At 37.0% G+C, this 17,833-nt stretch overlaps 2 protein-coding genes across 3 annotated transcripts; both read right to left on the bottom strand.

Moving 5' to 3' along the window:
• Positions 1-1,255: 1,255 nt before the first annotated feature.
• Positions 1,256-6,920, bottom strand: LOC127168640 (C-type mannose receptor 2-like). Its single transcript, XM_051115655.1, has 5 exons — positions 6,796-6,920; positions 5,299-5,337; positions 4,850-5,206; positions 2,573-2,917; positions 1,256-2,407 (listed from the first exon to the last, which is right to left on the bottom strand). Exons 2-5 carry the CDS (start codon positions 5,333-5,335, stop codon positions 2,046-2,048), a joined length of 1,101 nt encoding a protein of 366 aa, XP_050971612.1. The 5' UTR covers positions 5,336-5,337; positions 6,796-6,920; the 3' UTR covers positions 1,256-2,045.
• Positions 6,921-7,007: 87 nt separating this feature from the next.
• Positions 7,008-16,399, bottom strand: LOC127167699 (kelch-like protein 33). Of its 2 annotated transcripts, XM_051113880.1 has the most exons (9): positions 16,196-16,399; positions 15,095-15,175; positions 12,912-13,645; positions 12,222-12,664; positions 11,787-11,909; positions 11,583-11,702; positions 9,980-10,230; positions 9,277-9,447; positions 7,008-8,647 (listed from the first exon to the last, which is right to left on the bottom strand). In XM_051113880.1, exons 3-9 carry the CDS (start codon positions 13,636-13,638, stop codon positions 8,122-8,124), a joined length of 2,361 nt encoding a protein of 786 aa, XP_050969837.1. In that variant the 5' UTR covers positions 13,639-13,645; positions 15,095-15,175; positions 16,196-16,399; the 3' UTR covers positions 7,008-8,121. The 2 variants fall into 2 exon arrangements, with proteins under 2 accessions (XP_050969837.1, XP_050969836.1); XM_051113879.1 differs by lacking the exon at positions 15,095-15,175.
• Between the last annotated feature and the right edge of the window lie 1,434 nt (positions 16,400-17,833).

A 17,833-nucleotide genomic window follows, 5' to 3' on the forward strand; every position in this document is an offset into this window, starting at 1 on the left:
TAATGTTTACCACAAAATGACTGTAGATATTTTATACATAATCTTCAATCATTTAAGAATAAACAGTATTTCATTTAGCTGAGACACAATGTTGGTGCTCATTGATTCTCATTCAACCAGTCATTTCTAATCTAAAGACACGATTAATACAAGAAACTCCATAAAAGAGAGACAAGTAGCCAAAGCAACATACAGAGAGGCTTAAAACACAAATTAGGAATTTAATAAACCTACCATGCGCTTTAGTTACATTAATTATTTCATTATAAAATAGAAACCAGTATAAATTTATATCTAATGGTGAGTAAATGATGCCCTTTGACTTATCACAAAATTCAATTAAGTTAATAAATGACACACAAAAAAATGGTGAAATAATTTGTAAGGATCCATCCACTGGCCCAAATGCGGAGTCCAGTTGTCTGGTTGAAGGTTTAATGCGTGTTCGGTCTTTTCACAGCGCATCTGCAAAGTTTGCTTAATTTATCAGGATTTAGTTTCACTTTTAATCTAGCTCCATATTTAATCTGACTCCAATTTCATATGATCGTTAGAATTTAGGTGTTTACTCTAATTTAGGCTGACCACAAATATCAATGTGTATTACTTCAGATACTTGATTATTCTGTAAATCCCCTACTTTCAATTATTCGTTTATTAAGGACCTAATATCGCTTTGCAATTCACTTGGCCAACAGTGAACGCATGGCCCAAACTCGCCAGTTCTGGGCTTACTCAGAGGTTGAGGGGTGGTTATGATACATTTTATGCAGACTGCACCCTGCAGTCCTCACCATAAAGTGTATTTTTCTATAATCACGAGAACTACGACGTGTTAAGCCAGTGACAGTCAGAAAACGGAAGCCCTTAATGGTGTTCCCCATGGTCCAACCATTGGTACTTCGGTGTGACCATCCTGGACGCAGACTTTGTGAAAAATATCAGACTACACTTTAATCTACTAGAAATAATGATTTCAGAAGAGATCAGACTGAATTAAATATAACAATTTATTTGTCAGGTAAGATGTATCACGCCAATTACACAATTAAACAATGAAAGTCCAATTCAGAATTAAATTTAGTTCCAATTCAAATAAATACATAACATCATTTACTCAAAGATAAATCTAAGAGTGAGAGATGCATACCTGACCGCCTAGAGATACACAGCAGCGTGTGAGAGATTTAGAGCCAAAGCTCCAGAGACTCTCACACACAGTGTGGGGTTCTTCTGAATACAGAATCCCCCGTAATGTTTTGTCACTTCGCTTATATACCCAGACCAAAACAAACAAATCTTCTAATCAGTTGTAAACACATAAAAAACCTTTTGGTTTGTCAGGAGATCTCGTGACCCAGGGTCACACCTTGCTGGGATTCTCACCTGACCCTAAGGGGAAAACACACCCCTCAGCAGCAAAACACAATTCTACAAAAGTGTTCAGTCTTCCTCATAATATAAGTGACTTCTGTGAAATTGAGACCATTTTACCAATCGCACGGAGACCTTTATAACGATACCAAACATGAAAGGGAAAGTTCAACATATTCACAAAGTGTAACTCATGTAGAATATGGACATTCTTAGTGACTTTCAGTGGAACCTTTTGGGGGAAACGTGTGAGATGCAGGGGGGGGGAGAGGAGAGGGAGGAAGGGGGTTGTAAATGAGCAATAGGGATGGTGTTGTTTGCCCTCTTTGAAGATCTCTTCTCCAGATTAGTTTTATTGTTTTGTTGCATGGCATCTGTTTTGTCAGAGTTCCTGGACTTTAAATTCATGAGGAAATCATTTCACATCTTACAAATTTGTGAATATAAAACATACATGAACAGTTCACGGAAGAATGTATTTGAACTATTTTAACAAACATCTGTGCAAAACGTTTCTGCGTTTTTAACCCTCATCAGGTACGACTGCCTGCTGAGACTGAAATTATTAAAATTATTACAAAGTGGTAAATAAAAAAAAAAAAATGAAGTTAAAGGATGTGAAAACACAAGCATTTGTTTTCTTACATTAAGGTCTGTGTATCCTTTCAGTCTTAATATCTGCTGCAGATAAAGTTGAGTTTGTCAGTTTCAGGACGGCTGATCCAGTGCTGATCTCCTCCAGACTGAACTGCTCCAGATCTCACTGTGTGTTCACAGTCCTCCTCTGATGTGCCGTTCCCTGGAGTCCAGTTCTGATAGCACACGGTCTCTCCGCTCACCCAGAACCAGATGCCCACAGTGCAGGAGTGACGTAAACCCAACCACACCACCGCAGTAGACGCCCGTTTAACCACATTCATCACACGACGCTGAATCTCTTCTGAATAAACTGAGACCAGATCCACATGATTCTGTCTGCAGTATCCCAGAGCTTCAGACCACGTCAGATTCTCCTTGATCACAATCAGTTTATCTGGAAACAAAGCAAAGCACAAGCAGAAACTAGAGAGAGACTGATCAAAAACAACATGCAGAACAAACACTGTGGATGAATTTGTCATGTCAGACATGTAGCGTGAACATTAAGAGATCTGGAGGTGATGGATGGATTGTGTGTGTTTTGTGAGGATCTACTCACCTTCATGACACACAAAAGGATATTGGGTGGTGCAAGACTTGTCATGCCATTGTCCCTGAGAGTAGTTAATCACTGTACAATTTTCACCATCTCTATTAATGTTAGGTTGTCTAGGAGCCCAGTATCTGAATGAGGAGTTACTCTGATCTGACCACTGCCATGAGTCTCTGAACAGACCGATCCAGACATGTGATCCAGATAACTGTCTATCACTAATGAACTGCTTAACCTGTTGATTCTCATTCTGGTTCCTCACACTGACCAGATCAGTGTGATTCTGTCTGCAGTAACTCTGAGCGTCTCTCCAATTCATCGTCTGATTTCCAAGGACGAGTCCTGTGTTTGCTTTAGGAAAAACAAATGGAAAAGTTTCATGAATCAGTTTGTTCATTATTCTTATGTGCTTTATAGTTCGGATGTGAATGGGTGAAGCAGTGAGAATGTCAGAAACAAAGATTTGAGCTGTGTCTACAGCTGATATATTGAACAATATATTAACAGTATATTCATGATCATTTTAAAGGTATAACATGTAATAACATTTTTAAACATTGTTTATTTTAAAATACTTTTGAGGTGTCATTTATTTTTCCTTACACATTTCTTTTGGAAACTTCATTCAGACACAAAGAGCTGGATCAGAGACCATCAAACAGAGGAAGATGTCACACTAAAACTCAATATGTTAGTTAACTAGTCAATAGAATTATTCACATGGACTGTAGAGTAGTAATTTATAAATTAAAACAGTTGCAGTGTTCATCTTGAAGCTTTGTTTTATGTTTTAATGGGCTAGACTTAAGTTAAACCATAAAGCAATAATGAAATTATACATTTGTGTTGAGATAATGAAGGCTAATATTATGATTATTATCAAATCATCATAATTATTAACAGCTAGATCCATATCAGTCTCTCTTTCTGTATTTATTTTATTTTATTTATTTATTTTTTTTATTTACCTATTTTATTTTATTTATTTATTTATTTTATCTTATATCAACATTGTATCACAAATTGTATGATAAAGTGTGATAAATATCAGTGGCGGCTACTGGTCTGTCAAATAGGGGAAGCTCATTTTCGGCCTACATCATAAAATTGTCTATTTATTTATTCACAAGAATGTGCCTTATTGTCATAAGTAAGTCACAATGCAAACAATCGTAAAAAAAAAGCTTTAGTTTTATTATGCAAAATATGATGTATTTTTTTCTTTTAGTCAGATGCTACTATATAGTATAAATATTTTGCAATTTAAATAAGGTTATTATGGAGATTTATTTATTTATTTATTTATTTATAAAGTATTTTAATAGAAATATAAGGTTTCATTATGTTATGTTAGAATTTTTCAAGATTACTATTTATATATATATATATATATATATATATATATATATATATATATATTTATATTAATTTATAGTCATCCTCCATGTTAATATTTAATGTAGTAATCTATATATATATATTGATTACTACATTAAATATTAACATGAATGAATGAATGAACGATCTAAAAAAAATATTAAACTCTGTAAAAGTGAAACAAGGAATGTGGTGTATAATTGTGTGAAATGTATGATGAAAATCAAGCAATTTCGCCAAGCAAATATAAAGAAATAGGTTGCAGCAGTTTTTATTTCGACTGAACTTGAGAAATCCGCGATGGGACTGAGCGCGAATAGCTCCAGCGATTCCTTATAGTACAAAATCGCTGTCAGTCAAAAGGAGATGCAATCTTTCGACAGACCCTCCAATCATCACGCAGAAGCTCGGCGTCCAGGCCAGCCCACTCCTCATTTGCTCCTCATTCACCCCCAGAGACGCTGAGCGTCCGTGGGCGGGACATAATCGCAGCGTTTATCCAATGACCGTCTAGTTTCAAAGCACTGAAAAAAAAACGTTCAAAGCAGCCGCATTGAAGTCAATGGACGCTGGGCTTCAACGGGGAAATGCACTGTGACGCTACGGGAATGTATGAGAAGAAAATCAAGTCAGCCGACCTGCTATATCTAACTGATTCTGAACGAACTCGTCTTTGAGATGAACGTTTTCTAACGCATTTTTAGTCAATAAAATGTTAGTACAATAGTACATAATTTGACCATTAATTTTGTGACATTATAGGGGAAGCTGAGCTTCCCTTGCAGTCTTAAAGAAATCGCCACTGATAAATATCCATATCTTCTATAATCACGATTAAATATAAAGTATAGAGTTGCATTGGTGCATCTATAAGTGAATTATTGTTGTAATTGCAGCTGCACTCACTGTTGTTGCAGATGAAATGCCGGCTATCATTACACGGCAAATCATGCAATTGTCCTTCTAACATCATAGCACAATCATCTTTGCCATCTGGTTGTCCAGCAGACCAGTTCAGATATTGCGCAGGTTCACCTGAAGGCCACTGCCATTTATCACGACCCGTCTTCTGCAGCCCAATCCAGACATACCGAACATTTCCGTCATTCACACAATTCTTCAGCTCGTTCGTGTCGTTCATGTTGTCAACGGTGGCAAGATCTGTGTATTTCTCTCTGCAGTATCTCTGAGCTTCAGTCCAGGTCTTGTTCTCATTTATAAAGTGATACCGACGCTGAACACATTCAGATACGGAGCAGAGAGCTGTGAAAGAGAGGCTTTGCTTTAATGCTTTTCATAACAGGATCAAACCTAATAGAACTAGAAACCATAAATAAAACCACAAACACACTCACCAATGAGAAGAAGAATGAAATACAGAGTTTGGTCCATTTCTGAGGAAGGAAAATACACAAACTCAGATTTTATATATTCACTGATTAACGTTGGTGTAACACATGATTTCAGTCAAAAAATAAAAAATAAAATAAAAATAAATAAATAAATAAAAAAAATCCATCACAACAGTAACATACATGCACCATACACAACAAGGTTATTTTCGTAAACGAAAACTAAAACTAACACGAAAACGATTGGTCAAAAAACATTTTCGTAAACTGAAATAAAATAAAAACAACAAAATAAATGAGAACTTAAACGAAACGAAACTAACAACAGATACTGAAAAACTAACTGAGATAAAATAATACTTACCAAAATAAATAATCGTTTTCGTAATAATTACGTTCTCATGGAAAAATGAGAAAAATGGCGGAAAAATGTATGAGCTGTGTGGCGGTTTAGGGAAATAACGGTTAACGGCGCATCATAGACGTGAGGTTATCTGACGGATAGATTAATACAGTTTAAAACAGAGTCCTGTACAGGTGATGTTTGGTAAACGCGCACCATCAGTAGGCTGCTTAACAGAACACCCGACCCGTTATCTGACAGCAGCACATTCTGTACCCGACTCGGCCCGTTTGGCTGCCTGAACCGCCGACACCGCATTAAATCTGCTGCATCAGTAAGGCGAATTATTTATTTTCTCATGTAACACAAGCGATTAAACCAAAAATAGGCATTCTAAGTTGGTTCTTTGTAGAAAAAATGGACAAGTATCACAGCAGAAAAAAGGTGAGAACGCGCATTCATTCTGTAAACAATAAAACTTTTGCCTGCATCTTGTGAACAATCTGTTTTGAACAACACGCTTATAATTCTTAATAAATGAAAAGAACATTTAAATATACCTTATTTGCCTAAATGTGGTTGTCTCTGCAGTGTATACGTTCTAAAACGTATAAAATAAAGTTATATAGGCTACAGAAAGCCAGCAACGAGCGCTCCCTATAGCGCTCCCTTATTATTATAATAAGCTGTCATTCACTTCAGCTGCAGCATTAAATATTATAACACACATTTACTGCTTTTAATTATGATTATGTAAGTGGAACTTGCGTAGATTTATGGAGTAAAAATGCTTGACTGCTTGTATACTTTTACCACCTAATCAAGCTCAGCATACTTTAATTTTTGCGTCGGAAGTTTACATTAAGTCGTTGGTCTGCGCTCTGGAAGTGATCTTTTTTTTTTTTTGTTAAACTAAAACTGAAACGGAAACTAAACTATATAAAAACGAAATAGAAATGTGCTCACAAAATAAAAACTAAACTAAAAATATTAATGAAACTAATAAAAACGAAACTAAATTTTATTGCAAATTTCAAAACGATATTAAAATAAAATGAATTTAAAAAAGCAAAACTATAATAATATTGATACACAATCATTGACAATATTAATATCCTAAAGTCTAATTAAGGAATGAACATGTTAATTGTTCTTACTTTAGAGGTCGTGTGTTTCTGTCATGAGTCTGATGTTTCTGTCTGCAGCTTCATACTAAACTCACATTTAGCATCACATCATTTATTACTCTAAAACAAAAGCCCTTTTCATTTTACTTCCTCAGTTGCATGTTTTTCCTCTTGCGTTGGTCAATGTTGCTGTAATATGGAAGTGTGTTAATTTGAATGTGGTAGAGACTGGAGCAGGGTCGGCGCCAAGATGGGGAGATTCAAGAGTCTGTATGTTCCATAATGAAGTATCGCATTTCCAAAGCAGCTTCACCGGAAAAATCCACCTCAACATTTGCATGTTGTTTTCACTTTTAGCTTCAATACTGTCAGTAATCAACAGCTTATTTCTGCATCCCAAACTTAATATTTTCACAATATATAATACGTTTCCATAACACATGCAGTATGTGTTGTGTCATGAGCACTATGCACACAATGTAAAAGCACATGCAGATAAAAGACAACAGCAATAACACACTCAGCTCTTTAATTGTGGAGGCACAAACAGCATCCACATTATTTCAATATGTACACAGGTGACGCTGCTCTCTCTTTATATGATGTCAACCTATATAACACAGTAAATTTAATTCACTGGAGTTCCACATTAAATGCTACTCTAACCTCTTTCTCTCTTTTATCTTCTTCTCTTTATTCTTTTTCTTTTTCATTCAACATCCATATGAGGACCTACAGTCCAGCAATGACTATGACTTAGACATGGGTTAAAGGCAGATTTAAAAAAAAAAAAAAAAAAAAAAAAAAACAATAATAATAATAATAGAATTTATGTACACATTCACTTATGCCATTTTTACACTGTGAGAGCAGCAGAAGCTAGGCCTACATAATATAGCATGAAACTGTGCATGCAGTGTAAATGTATTTGCATATGACTTACAAGAGCAGGAAACTAATCTAAGTATAGAAAATCAATGAAATTTTGAAATCATAGATAATGAAATATATACTCTGTCATGACAACAGTTGAGTTTAAAGCATCTCTGATGCAGTTGCAATTATATCAGCCAATCAGTGGTGACATGATGTCATTTTCCTGCAGCTCTAGTGATTTTTCCCCCCAGCTGTACTTGCCTTATGAATATTAATTTTTATATGAGGTTTATTCAATAGTACTGAATGTTGGTAAGTGTGCACAGTCAGGTGGTTAACATTATTTTGTTCACCCTTACAAATTTCTGTGTAAGTGACAGAACAATCCCAGGAAGTCTTAGTAATATTTGGATAAACTAAAAAAAAAAAAAAAAAAAAAAAAAAAAAAAAAATCATTAAAATTATACTTCAGCCATCCCGTCAGCTCTTCAGGCTGATCGGAAGCTGTAAAGCGCATGCGGCGAGATCTGCGTATGGTCGCGGCATTGCTCCAAGTTTGTCCCAGCACTTTGCCTGTGGATCGTAACGGTGCACCCAGGGCATATCACGGGCCGAATCAGCCGACGACCCTCCCAAAACATACAGCTGTCCGTCAAGAGCAACTGCAGCAGGTGAGAGGTGCGGTCGGGGCAGCACGGGGAAAGACGTCCAGGAGTCATGAACGGGATCATACGACTCGCACTGCATTTGGTCTCCATAGCCCGCCCACATTGGCTGCAACCCCCCAGCCACGACTAATCGGTGTCCCGAAACCAGCATCACATGACCTGCCCGTCCCGCTCCTGCTGTCATGGGTGCGCGTTTTGAGCAGCCGTGCACCGGGTCGTAGAGCCACAGAGACGGATAACAGCGCAGATGAGAGTCGCAACCGCCCGACACGAACATCTCTCCGTTCAACACGGCCGCGGCGTGACCGCAGAGAGGAACATCCAGAGGATGAGACAACCTGTGTGATAGCAGGAGGAGGAAAACAAACATTTCAGGTTTGACGTTTAATGACTATAGCTTGAACAGCTCAGTTTGTTGTTAGAATGAGACAAAATGCTTAGTTAAAATATTAAAATTAAAAAATTAAAGACAGTCTCTAGCAAAAGCCAGTAAAATGAATGAAGACTTATACTTTAGGTTACTTTTTCACAGAATCCCAGCGCGACACTTCAGTTTTAACAGAAAGAGTGAGGTAAGAGGTAACTAAATATTTAACATGACCTTGTTGAATTACTATATATATATATATATATATATATGCACTAAACATAACACACTGAGATGTCAAACATGATGAAGAACAGTGAGGTTAGTTAAGAGAAAATATCCTGCAGCAACATGCAGATACGAACACGTGTGTTGATATTTTGTTATTTATACCAGAGGTTTTCCACCAACACTGCATATTTTGTATGTCTCCTTAATCTAACACACCTAATCATCAGCTGATTAGTAGAGACTCAAAAACCTAAAATGGGTGTGGGAGAGACAGAAGGCATTCAAAATGTGCAGTGTTTAATTTTTCTGTAGTATGTTCTGTGAGCATAACTAAAGACTCTGTAGTGAATAGCAATAGACAGGCTGGACCTCCAGGTGTTGTCCTCAGGTATGTAACACTCCACTGAGTCCAGACAGTTCATGTCATCGCAGTTTCCACCCAGGACAAACACCTTCCCTCTATAACACACAGCGGCAAAGTAATCCCTGGGTCTGGACATGTCAGGAAGACGTTCCCATCTGCCCTGAGCAGGATCAAATCTGCACACAGACACACGGGAATAGAGTTCTGCTTCTTCTATTGGCAAACCAATAAGTAGGAGTTTAGAGATCTTTCATTTTGCTCAAATGAAAGTGTACAGCTGATCTGTTTTCTTTCAGGTGGATGTTTGCTATGCTAATCTGCCAGCAAACCTCACAATAAATGTAAAAACTGTAAATCTTAATTTTAATCTGGACCATATCATTTGTGATTGTGGTTTCTCAATAGTATTTTTGTTGATGTAATAGAAAAAAGTTAACATAGTATCAGGAATTTCACTTTTGAGAGAAGTTCTTGTACCAACTTTTATAATTTATCATTTAAATTAACACAATCTTTACAATGCATCAACTAGATGAGGTAAAATGTGATTTTACTTTCTCTTGATTTGTGCTTATCTGAATGTGCAATAATTCTGACATTTTCTAAAATGGTAATGACCTTGTCACCAGTAGAACCATTGTTGTACAGTCCTAGCATGATTATTTCATATGGCTGTGTACCAACACAAGATGATCCAAAGATTCTCACCTCAGCGCTGTCTTCATTATATCCAGGGCACCGTAGTACTTCCGGCCTCCAAGGATATAGAGCGTGTTGTTGAGGACACACACGCAGTGCCGGAAGCGTGGCGGTTCGGGGAGGTGCGCTAAAGCTTTCCACTCGATGGTTCGGATGAGTCCCTCTCCGCGCACGAAGCGCCGAGCGAACCACAGGCACAGGTTTGGCTCCCGGCGCTCGAAATTCTCATTCACACAGTCTCCACCAACAAGGACCAAAACCTAACACAGATTCAAGAAAAACACAGATAAACACAACACTGCTACAGAAAGTCAAGTCTGTTTTAGTTGTACACCATAAAAACATGTTTGTTACTTAAATGAAATTAAAAATATTACAAAAGTAAAACTCATTTTATTTAATCTAGTTGCCAAATCAACATTTATTTTCATTTTTCATTTATAAACCTGATGCATACTAAAATAACTACTACTACTACTAATAATAATAATAATAATAACAATAATAAAAAACTATACAGACGTATTGGCATCAAGACATCAAGGCTGTGTTTATTTGATCAAAAATACAGAAAAAAAAAAATTATATTGTGAATTACTATTACGATGTAAAACAACATTCTTCTATTTTAATATACATTAAAAAAACAAATGTATTTCTGTGATCAAAGCTTAACTTTTTTTTAGCATCATTACTCCAGTATTCATTGTCACATGATCCTTCAGAAATCATTCTAATATGCTGATTTATTATCAGTGCTGGAAACAGATGTGTTGCTTATTTTTTATTTTTTGAAACCTGTGATACTTTTTTTGAGGATTCTTTGAATAAAAAGAGCATTTATTTAAAACAGAAATATTTTCTAATAATATACACTACTGTTAAAAAGTTTGGGGTCTGTACATTTTTATTCTTTATTTTTGTTGAAAGAAATGAATAATTTTATCTAAAAGTGATGGCATAGGTTTACATTGTTAGAAAATATTTATATTTCAAATAAATGCTGTTCATTTTAACTTGTTATTCATCAAAGAATCCTGAGAAAAAAAGAAAAAAAACAGCATTGATAATTCTAATAATAAATCAGCATATTAGTATATAGAATGCATTTCTGAAGGATCAGGTGACACTTTAGACTTGAGTAACAGCTGATGAAAACCAAATCATCTCGATGATGCTAAAATAACATTATTTTGACGTTAGGCTAATAATACTTTGCATAATTGTCCACATTTAGTTGTTTACTGGGCAATTGTTTACAATTCATAATTCAATATACAATTCATAGTTCAACTGATAATGTTTTGGTGTCGAGACAAAGCTAATTACTATTAAGGGTGTATGGGGTTTAATATTTCAGTCATATCGCCCACCACTAAACAGTTTAACCACTACTATAATAATAAATCTATGTAATATTAATTCATATATAATATAACTACTATTACGCTGAATAATCAATCTTAGAAATTATAAGTGATTTTCTACATTTTTAAGAAGGAAACTGAGTGAATTGCTTAAAGAATTGTAACAAAATATTTGTTTTGCCTTTTAAATTGATTTATGTAATAATTGTATTTTTCAGTTGAAACAGCAGCTGACTGTGATGTACCTGGTTTGGAGTGCGCGGTTTGCAGTCCGACGTTCTCCGATCACCATGTAGGAGATTATTCACAGTTTCCAGCGCTGTTTTCCCTCCTGAACTCCTGAGCAGCAGCTTACAGTCCTGCACCTGTTAGAGGAGATTTGATGGACATTATGGAGCTTTAAAGAGAGCAAAGTGAGTGATTGTCCATGATGAAGTGCTGTAATGCACCTCCTGCAGCTCCTCCGGTCTCATGAGAGCGAACCGAATGCTCTGCATCAGTCGTGCAAGATGAGAGAGTCGCCGGTCTTTATCATCCTCCACCCAGTTCACCACAGCTCTGAACACAGCCAGCTGATGAGAGAGAGCGAGAGAGTCTGAATGAGCTGCTGCCCCCTGCTGCTCTTTTCATGCTGATGCAGCAAGAAACGTGTTTTTTGTTTTTTTGTTTTTTAACAGTAACAATGCATTTGACATTTACATTTGTACTGTTAATTTAATTAGTAGATGTTTTTCCTGAAACGAGTGATTGTAGTGTGACAATAACATGACAAGTTCAGCAATACAAAGTTCCACAATTGCAGGCGAGACAGAAAGAGAAAAGTGGGTTTATGGAGGGTACAACCCATTAATGAATTACCATAACACATGTTTTATTGATGTTACCTCACTGTCTGCATTGAGCGCATCTTTCTCCAGCAGACGCTGCAGCTGGACACAGGGCAGATCCCTGAACTTCTCCCCCTTCGCAACCCTCTGAAAGTTGGCTAAAACATAGTCCTCTGCCCGTCTGCCCAGATCCTCCAGACTGTAGGCTTCAGCCAAAGCCAGAATATCCAAACAAGAAGTTTCATCCATATTATCCTGCAGAAAATTTAAGCACAGTGACAGTGCCCCCTGCAGCTGAAACTGTAAAGCTGCTTCTGTCAGATCCCACACATTCTTGAAGCTCAGGTTCAGCCGGCCGGAGTAAATGAAGTCCAGCAGATTGCGCAGCACCCATGACGTCACGCCGCGCAGTAACACCACGCCCTCGCTGGACTCCCGTAACCCTCCACAGAGCAGAGCGCGAAAGTAGTCCGCACCTGCTGCTAATATGACACGATGGGCTAAAAGAGAGTATTCAAGGAGAAACTGAGCTACAACACAGGTGTGACATACAATAAATGCATTATGCACATTCATAAATGCTGCAGACATAATTTCAAAGAAGTATACCCCCAACCCCCAAAAGGTCTTTATCCTGTAAGTATACCTAACCAATGTAAAAATGTTAGTTTTACAATGTATGTGTGCGCTGTCTTTTATAATGCACTGATAAAGACATTCATAAAGACCACTAGATCACATTGTTACCAGCAAAATGGTCTCCACTGTCTGTCTGTAAGATGACATCACACCCAGCGTTTCTCTCCCACAGTGTTCGTATGACCCGCAGGCTTCTTTCCCTCTCTTCGCTCCCGTTGACCACAGCGTCTTTGCCACACAGTTGCTCGAGTCTGTCAGCCCCTAAACACCTACAGGCTTCCAGCACTTCATCTGTTTCTCCTCTTTCCACTTCTCCTCTGTAGCTGAAATCCAGTACAGCCTTCAGTCCTGCAGGAGTCATCCTTCCTCCATCCAGCTCCACTTCCTTAAGCCCCGCCTCTCCAGATATCAGCCACGCCTCTGCCCTTTGACTGACAGCGGCAAGCACCAATCGGTGAGCCTTGTGGGAGTTGGCTAGGAGTTTTAAACTGCAGTCCAGCAAAAGCCCCTCCTCCTGGAGTCCTCGCAGTGAGGCGAAGAGGGCGTCGCAGTGTGTGGAAAGCACAAAGGGGCGGAGCTCTGGGTCAAAGGCATGTTCTGTAGGAGGAGGCTTTCTGAAAATGGGCGGGGAAAAAGATGAAGTGGAAAGAGATGGAGGAATGGATGACTTTTTCTCTCTAACATTTCTCGTCAGACTTGAGGATGCGATGCGACTTCCAGCTTCTTTTTCTCTTCTTTCTTCACCTACATTTCTGCTTTTCACAGACGAAGACTGAAGATGAATGGACGTATCTGCTTTTTTCTCTAATTTCCTTGTGGTTTTGTTTTGAGACATTGGAAACCTATTAAAAGTGTGAAATCATTCAGTTAATGAACAATTATCTAAATTAGTTAACCATTTTTTAAGCAAAATCCTACTGTTCCTAATTCCTACATGATCCTAGACTTATTATATTTTATTAGGGCGGCCGTACACGGACACGGTGCGAATTCGGACAGTCGGAAGACCGTATGGCCACGCACACGTCACGAGTGACTTTGTTTACGGACGCAGTGGTAGACGGCACGATTTTAAAACCTGCCGATTTCGGAGGCAATCACATTCACGAAGTTCCGCGCCAAAAACATGGACTCCGAGGAAGAGATCCTTTCCTTTGTGGCAGCAATGGCTTGCGAAAAAACAAAAAAGAAAAGAAAAGGGCATGGCAAAGAGTTTGGGCTGAAGGGCAGACTTTCTTTTCTTAATCGTCGTCGTGGAAGATGTAAATTACACAATCACTGCGTGTCATGCAAGTTTCTGCAATTTGTGACTTTGTTTTTATACATGTTAAAATGCTGGATAGTTCAGGTATTATTGTATACACACTGTAACTTACATGTTGTATGGTTGTGGAAGAACAGTAATGCAGAATTATAAAACTGCCTTCAGGACTTTTGCTATATGGTTTTCTTTTCTTAGCTTCTGATTGGTCATTTCCAGTTTGCTCAACAAATCGGCTCGTTCAACAGCACACACGTCACGCTTTCAATCCGACAGCTCCCGAAGTTTTTTGACATGTTTAAAAATGATCGTAAGGTCGTGAAGTGCTCGAAAGGCACTCTGCTCTTCTCGTAATTTCTCACACACCATACGAGCCCCGACCATACGAGAAGAGACGATTTCCTCCGATAACCAAAAAAATCGCATGCGAGTTTGTACGACCTCAAAAATCGCACCGTGTACGCCCGCCTTTAGAGGTTCAAGCACGTAGAGCTGAAACCCTATTGTAATTGTAAGAATGGCCAAGGATCAGCAATCTCTATGTAAAACTGATCGTGCAGACCAAACCATAAGTCGTAAAGACTTGAAACTTGGAGGGATGGTAGTACTCATACCGCCAACAACATCACCAAGGCTCACCCCAATCGGCCTGATGGGGGCGCTACAGCAATCAAAAGTAAGAAATGGCTCATAATACCTAAACTGTCAGTCGCAGGCGAGGATTTTTGGATATTTTGGATTTTTTGAAAAACCTACTTTTGAACTACCTGATCGGAACCAAACCAGTGCAGGAAGATTCTTTGGAGAGTGAATATCAATAATATCAATAATCAAAAAAAGGTTGAACTTTTGACTCCATCACAAAGGGACACCAAAACGTTTGAAAGGGGCGGGGCCAATTTTAGTAAAATTCCTATAACTCCTGAATGGAATGAGATATCTCTCTGCCAAACTCAGAACTCTTATGTAAGAGCTTAATCTGAGGTCAAAGGACAAAAATCGCATCTTTAAAGGGTGTAAACAACTGTACCTCCGCAGTTTTCCGCACACGTGATATTCATATCACATGATATAGAACTCTTTCCGGACAACTTTGCCTCTAGAACTGCTCCTGTCAATCAAATCGTTTGTTAAAAAAATAATAATAATAAATAAAAAAAAATAAATAAATAAAAATAAATAAATAAACACTGCAGTACAATTCTCTAGACTCTCTAGATCAATAATTATCACCAACATGTTGAAATTTCCCTTTGGGAAGCTATAACAGGGTTGTTTAGAAAAGGGGCCTGTCCAAATTTACCCCAAATCCTATAAAGCCTGAATGAAAAATCAAAACTTAACAAAACCTGGTGATTCTAAACAAGCATGAGAGTTTTAAGGAGACTGGACAACAGCTGGTGTTATAACAGTCATAGGCTAACTGTTAAATGAAAAAAAATAAAATAAAAAAACACATAGTATACATATATGTCCATCAAATACTTTTACTTCAAACTCGCTAAATTCCAGCCTCAGCCCAATCAAAAGTGCCAGTACTTACATAGAAACCTATATATATATATGTATAGCTTCTACACAATTCTTTCTAGTTTTTATACAAAATGTTATAGAGCATTCTGTGCAACTAAGCACTTTATTATTCACTGTGATTAAAAATGGTTGTTGTTTTACTTATTTTACCACCTATGGTATTTATTACTACATTGTTTCGCATATATCTTTTAAGAATGTGGGTTTTTCCAAAACATTTTGATTTTAGAATGAAAGTTTAGTTACAGCATTTTGAAATCTTTCAGTGAAAGATTAGTAGTTCCGTCAAATGAATTGGTCAGGGGGTCTTGTACATACAGTAGCGTACATATTATAAGCACGTGGACCAACATGCTTTATCTTTTACAGAGTTAATAAGTAATTTCTATTGGCAGTAATTTTTAAAAAGTTTTATTCATTGGCATTGTTATATGAGCAGTGAGTCTTTATCATGGTCATTATATCAGAGGTGACCCCGCTGAAACACACTCGCTGGCGACACGGGCATGTTGACACTGACTGACACACGAAAGCTCTCGAACATGAATAATGACTCTGCAATACTCCCTTGATTACAATTTAACCTACTCCAACTCACCGTTATTTTTGTCGTAAATATCAGCCGTAATCGAAGCTTTCCGCACTTGTCCCTGAAACAGCTGCAGTCTTTAAATGTGTTTACTTTCTGTATATCCGTCGAAAAGAAAACAAAATGTTATTGTAAAAAAATGATGTTTTTAAATCTGTTTGTGGTTCTTCATACCACCCGAGCTCCAGTCACGTTAGAAGGCCGCCTGTACGGTTTTATTTGCGGCAAGATGTGTTTGTTAGCGGACTAATAATAGATTTTGGCTGAAGAGTGCGCAGTGTTATCATGACAGAGGCGATGCGCGTGACCTGAGCGAAATAAAGAATAAAGAAAAGACCGGCAATATAAGATAACACATGGTTAATCTCATGAAAACACGTCCGCGTCATATTTGATAATAAACTCAGAAGGAAAAATGTTATGGCCATATTTTGAATAAAATAATTTTATATTTTGGGATCGTTGCATGTGCATGTAACTCTTTGGATGTTTTTACTCTTTAGTTTGTTTAATTTCATTCTCATTTCTCTCACTGATGATTCTTGTTTCTCATATTGTCCAGACAATGCATATTTAATCAATAATTAGCATTAGTCTTATAATATTTCGAATTGTTTATAAATTGTAATATTAAATTTTATCTCATCATGCACTCAAGTATCTATATCTACATCTATCTATCTATCTATCTATCTATCTATCTATATATATATATATATATATGTGTGTGTGTGTGTGTGTGTGTGTGTGTGTGTGTGTGTGTGCATCTATCTATCTATCTATCTATCTATATATCTATATCTATATCTATATATATATAGATAGATAGATAGATAGATAGATAGATAGATAGATAGGTATAGATATAGATACTTGAGTGCATGATGATAATCAGAGTTAGCGAAACCTGTAATAAAAAAAATTGCATATATATATATATATATATATATATATATTTTTTTTTTTTTTTTTTTTTTTTTTTTTTTACAGGTTTCGCTAACTCTGATTATTCAGATCTATATAATATCAGGCAAATAACCTGTTAAAAAAAAAAAAAAAAAAAGTTAAATTGGTGTCTTATGCGGTTTTGCTCTTGCAACAATACACTCAGTCCTGAATGAACGCGAACATTCATGTTTTAATAAAATGTTCTTAATCAAGCTGTTTATATGGCGCGATAAGATGTCTCGTTCTCGTTAAATTTCTGCAAAACATTAATCCTGGACCGTATATTCAGAGCTGTTTTTAATTCCAGGAATTATTTAAACCGTTTTGACACCCGTTTACAGGCCTACAGATGAGTAGCACTCCCTCTTTTCAACAGAAAGCTCTCCCAACTAAACCCATGATTACCAGTAATGAGCGGTTAGCCAACAAATTGTTCAAGATAAGATTTTTTTATACAAACATGTGAGTGTGTGTGCGCTCGCATATACAGATTATGGCATATTTCACGATTATGCAAGGCATTGAATACCATGTTAAAAGTTTCCTATCCAAGATGACTCGTTTCTTTACACAAGTGAACTTGAGACCTCGAGGCCATAAAGCCTAGAACGTTTGTAAAAGGAGTTTCTCCAAAAGATCATAAAATCGGCAACAAAGCACATTACCTTTGGGTCTTTTATTTGCCTTTGTGTACATTAA

This window comes from Labeo rohita, chromosome 7, assembly GCF_022985175.1.
Source record: "Labeo rohita strain BAU-BD-2019 chromosome 7, IGBB_LRoh.1.0, whole genome shotgun sequence".
Classification (NCBI taxonomy): Eukaryota; Metazoa; Chordata; class Actinopteri; order Cypriniformes; family Cyprinidae; genus Labeo; species Labeo rohita.